The 4861-nt window shown below is 50.1% G+C and overlaps 1 protein-coding gene across 1 annotated transcript; it reads left to right on the plus strand.

The window, feature by feature from the left end:
- Positions 1 to 305: 305 nt before the first annotated feature.
- N7446_014069 (Protein arg-6) lies at positions 306 to 1950 on the plus strand (the record flags this gene model as incomplete). Its single annotated transcript, XM_058522808.1, is given in 5 exon segments — positions 306 to 317; positions 481 to 870; positions 911 to 1044; positions 1118 to 1766; positions 1780 to 1950. Coding segments are annotated over 5 exon segments (1356 nt in total), but the record flags the coding sequence as incomplete, so codon positions are not given.
- Between the last annotated feature and the right edge of the window lie 2911 nt (positions 1951 to 4861).

Consider the following 4861-nt stretch of genomic DNA (forward strand, 5'->3'; position numbering starts at 1 on the left):
AATTACGGCAGCTTGCGGAGGTGCCTTAGATGTCGTGACCTCTAACCCCTCCACGTTAATTTGCTAGCCTCCCGGCTCAGATTGGCCCCTGTCGCCGTCAGGTCCAAGAGCCTCTCAACTCGACACTAATCTGTGAGCCCTTGTCGGAGCTTCTCGTTCATACAGTCTCCTCCTCCCATGTCTCATGCGATGCATACACCCTTCATTCCTGCGGCTTCCCATATTCATCCCGGCCAGACTTTCCGAAGTTGATATGCCTAGATTACGAGGTGCGGAGCTATGCAGAAAAAAAGATTGGGGTCCCCATGGTTAGTAGCGTAAGCGCGGCTCCTTCTCCTCCTCTTTTCCCCCTAACACCCTCTCCCTGCTCCTCTCAATCAGTTCTACAAAATGGGAACGTTTCCCCTAGCGACCTGCTAAGTATCAATTAAAGCTGCCGCGTGTTGGTGATCAAGATGCTGTCCCTTCACTCCGCGCTAGCTTCCACCAAGCCCCTCCGATTGCTCTCCGCACGCCGTGTCGACTCCCCTGCGCCAGGGCCCACCATACTCGCGCGCCGCCGGCCCTCTCCTGAGCTCGACCTGGAGCACCGTCGTCCATCTGCGGAGCAACATTGGTTCCAAGCGCGAGGCCCAGCAGTACCTGTCCCACTTCACCTCCGTTTCCTCCCAGCAGTTCGCCGTTGTCAAGGTCAGTGGTGCGATTATCACCGAGCACCTCCAGACCCTGTCCTCGGCCCTCGCTTTCCTGAACCATGTCGGTCTTTACCCGATCGTCGTCCACGGTGCTGGTCCGCAGCTCAATCGCATGATGGAAGCCGCCGGTGTTGAGCCCCAATTTGAAGGTCCAGGTCACGGATGGCAAGACTCTGTCGCTGGCGCGCAAGCTCGTTCTGGAGGAGAACATAAAGTTGGTCGAGGAGCTGGAGCGTATGGGTGTCCGTGCTCGGCCTATCGCCGCTGGTGTGTTTTTGGCCGATTATCTGGACAAGCACAAGTATAACCTGGTGGGTAAGATCAAGGGCGTGAAGAAAAACCCTAGTGAGTCGGCCATTGCGGCTGGCTGTCTGCCCATCCTGACTCCCATGGCCGAGAACCCCCGATGGCCAGATGCTCAGTGTCAATACCGATGTGGCTGCTGGTGAGCTAGCCCGCGCTCTGCAACCATTGAAGATCGTTTACCTCACTGAGAAGGGTGATCTGTTCAATGGCGATACCAGTGAGAATATCTCCGCCATCAATCTTGACGAGGAGTATTGCCACCTGATGACTCAATGGTGGGTCCGTCACGGAACTCGACTGAAGATCAAGGAGAGCAAGAAGTTGCTGAGCGACCTACCGCGCTCGTCCAGCGTGGCCATCATCCACCCTGCCGATCTTCTGAATGGGCTGTTCACCGACTCCGGTGCCGGTACACGGATTCGCCGAGGCAACAAGACCGACGTCCAGGCTTCTCTGTCCGTGTTCGGCGACCTCGAGGGGCTGAAGGATGAGATAATCCGTGACCGTGAGGGTCTCGATGCTCGTGCCGTTGTTGACAGCTACGCCGAGGACTTAGAGGAGTGTGACTTCAAGATCTACTACGATAACGCCATGGACGCTCTCGCTGTTGTCCCCCCCAAAAACCCCCCTCAGGAGCGCTCTTCGATGGCCCACCTGGCTGCATTCACCATCACCAAGTCAAGCTGGTTGGCCAGCGTGGACGACAACTTGTTTATTACCCTCAAGAAGGACTTCCCCAAGCTGGCCTGGCGAAAACCTGACCTGGTACTTCCACAAGGCCAATGGTAGCCTCAGCCGCGACGGCGAGGTTCTATTCTGGTATGGTGCCGAGAATGGCGATGAGGTCAAGCAGCTTGTCCAGAAATCCACCCAGCACGGCAGCCGGATGTTCGGCAACTCCAACTTGGAGCACCGCCTCCACCGGGCTCACGAGGCCGCCATGAGGGAGCTGTGGGGCCACGCGGGAGAAGGAGCGTGGGGGATCGGACCATTCGAAAATATTGCCGCACATTACGGAGGTTAATAGGGATCACGAGTGCAATAACCCAGAATCCAATATAATTGGGCAATCTGTATACCGCCTCCTTTTCCGCCCGTATTTTATATCCTGTTCGCCCTACCTTAATTAGGTTAGCCACTATGGCGAGGAACAGACTTACAGTGACTGGACATAAGTTTCTACACTGTCTGGCCCCATCCCCTGATTATATAATATACTGCCAGTCAAAAACCTCCATGAATTCATACTATGGAATCTAATACGGTGTATACCGCCTCTGGCTCCCAATAATAGCTTCCATCCGCTGCGGAATCGTCTCAAGGAAATGCTCCCATCCTAGGTTTGCGTCGCTTACTATTTTTAGCATGGTTCTATACTACGCGCTTTAGGTAGGCGGTATAAATCAATAGAGACGGTGAGCTGGCCGGGGTGTAGAAACTTATGTCCAGTCACTGTAACGTGTTTGCCAAGCGAGCCGCCACCCCAAGCGGGCCGCCACCCCATCCAAAAACGCGTCAATTAATTAGACCTTCCTTCTTTAACCACCTACCATGCCACCAATACGTACTCAATCTTCTCGAAATCGTACGGAGCAAGAGGGTAGGATCTTATTAGCTATCCAGGCTATTAAGAAGCAAGAAATAAGCTCTATTTCTCTCGCAGCACGCACTTTCGAAGTACCACGTTCTACTTTACGCGACCGCCTCTCCGGTCATGCTGAACGTAGTACTATACGCGCAAATTCACATAAATTGACCGAAATTGAAGAGGAATCTCTTCAAAAATGGATTCTCTCTATGGACTCTCGCGGAGCAGCCCCTCGGCCTTCTACCGTACGAGAAATGGCGGATTTACTACTCGCGGCGCGTGGATCTACCCCTCCTCCTTCGGTCGGCAATCATTGGGTTACAAACTTCGTGAAACGGCATCCAATCCTCTCCTCCCGATTCTCGAAAGGCTATAATTACGCGCGCGTAAAGTGCGAAGATCCTCAAATTATTTCCGAATGGTTTTCTCTCGTTCAAAAAACGATTATTTCGTACGGGATCGATCCCGACGATATCTATAATTTTAACGAGACCGGATTCGCAATGGGCTTGATCGCAACCGCGAAAGTTATTACGAGGAGGGAATACTACGGTCGGCGATCGCTTTTACAGCCCGGAAATCGCGCGTGGGTGACTACAATTGAGTGTATAAATGCTTCGGGGTGGGCGCTTCCTCCGTGCGTGATTTTTAAGGGCAAAGTCTTTATTGAATCTTGGTTCGACGGCCTTCCGAATGATTGGAGATTCGAGGTTAGTCCGAACGGGTGGACATCCGATGAAATTAGCGTTCGGTGGCTCGAAAAGCTCTTTATTCCGTCTACTTCTTCGCGTACGAAGGGGAAGTATAGACTTTTGATCCTCGACGGCCACGGAAGTCATTTAACTCCGAAATTTGACGAAATTTGCGAAAAAAACGATATTATCGCAATTTGTATGCCTCCGCACTCGTCTCACCTTTTACAGCCTCTCGATATCGGCTGTTTTGCGGCGTTAAAGCGCGCGTATAGTCGGCTTATCGAGTCAAAAATGCGTGCTAGAATCAACCACATTGATAAGCTAGACTTCCTCGAAGCCTACCCGTCCGCACGAATCGAGGTATTTAAATCGGAGACTATTAAGAATAGCTTCGCCGCCGCCGGTTTAATGCCTTATAATCCCGATCGAGTGATCTCAAAGCTTGATATTTGCCTTCGAACCCCGACACCCCCTCGAGCCGAGGAAGCGAGTGGGAGCCAAAAACGCCTTCGAATTACGTCCAATTACAAAAGCAAGCTTCCTCAATTAAAGCTTTGCTAAAACAGCGCTCAAAAAGCCCACCAAGCCCGCTTAATTCCGCAATCAACCAGGTTTTAAAGGCGTGTCAAATTACCATGCAATCGGCAGCTATTCTCGAGAAAGAAGTAAGCGATTTACGCGCTGAAAACGAGAAGAAGAAGCGAAAAAAGACTCGGTCTAAAAGGCAAATAGCTTCCGAAGAAGGTCTCTCAGTTTTAGAGGCCTCTACCTTAATGGCGCAGCCAGAGCAAGCAGTTTTAGCAGAAGGATCCTATGAGGCAGGGCCAGCTCCGGCACCTTCTCAGCCGCGTACGAGGGCAAAAACGAAGTGTAGTGTATGTGGAATTCAGGGTCATAGAATGACTACATGTCCTAATAGACCTCGAGTTTAGCTTATCGAATTTAATGGCGTTTTGGTTAAGATAAATGCATTTAAAATAATTAGATAGCGGTGGGGTGGCGGCTCGCTTGGGGGTGGCGGCTCGCTTGGCAAACACGTTAGTTCTAGGTCGGAATAACGTAATCCACGGGCGAGTGAAACACACGGGCGTGTGAAATACCCCAAAACTCCATACTAAATGCGATAAATAACAACTTCATATCTCCAAAAATATAGCTCTTTCAGATAGCATATAAAGCTCGTATAACCTAAATAGCATTTGTGACCTAGTGGTGCAGCATAGAAAGTTTAAGAAATAGGAGATATATATATATTGATGTCTCAATATCAAAACTACGCTGTATTTTATGGTAAAGTGTCGAAATAATGGTCTGACTAGCTCAAAATCTAGATATATTATTGCTCTTGCTTGGAAAACTGTTGTTTCAAATTTTAACAAGAATAAAAACCGCTAGTGGTTGAGATATAGAGGAATCAAAATATGGCATTCAATATGGTATTTTGCGGTGTTTCACTCGCCCGTAGATTACGTTACTAAATCTCCGACTCAGTAGTTACGCTAGTGTAGTGTGTATATAAGACCGTATGACCAGGTAGCCGGCAATCCTTTCTATTGATTTTAACACAGTATAATTCC

Source organism: Penicillium canescens (genome assembly GCF_028828765.1).
Source record: "Penicillium canescens strain IBT 15451 chromosome Unknown utg000012l_segment0_segment0, whole genome shotgun sequence".
NCBI lineage: Eukaryota > Fungi > Ascomycota > Eurotiomycetes > Eurotiales > Aspergillaceae > Penicillium > Penicillium canescens.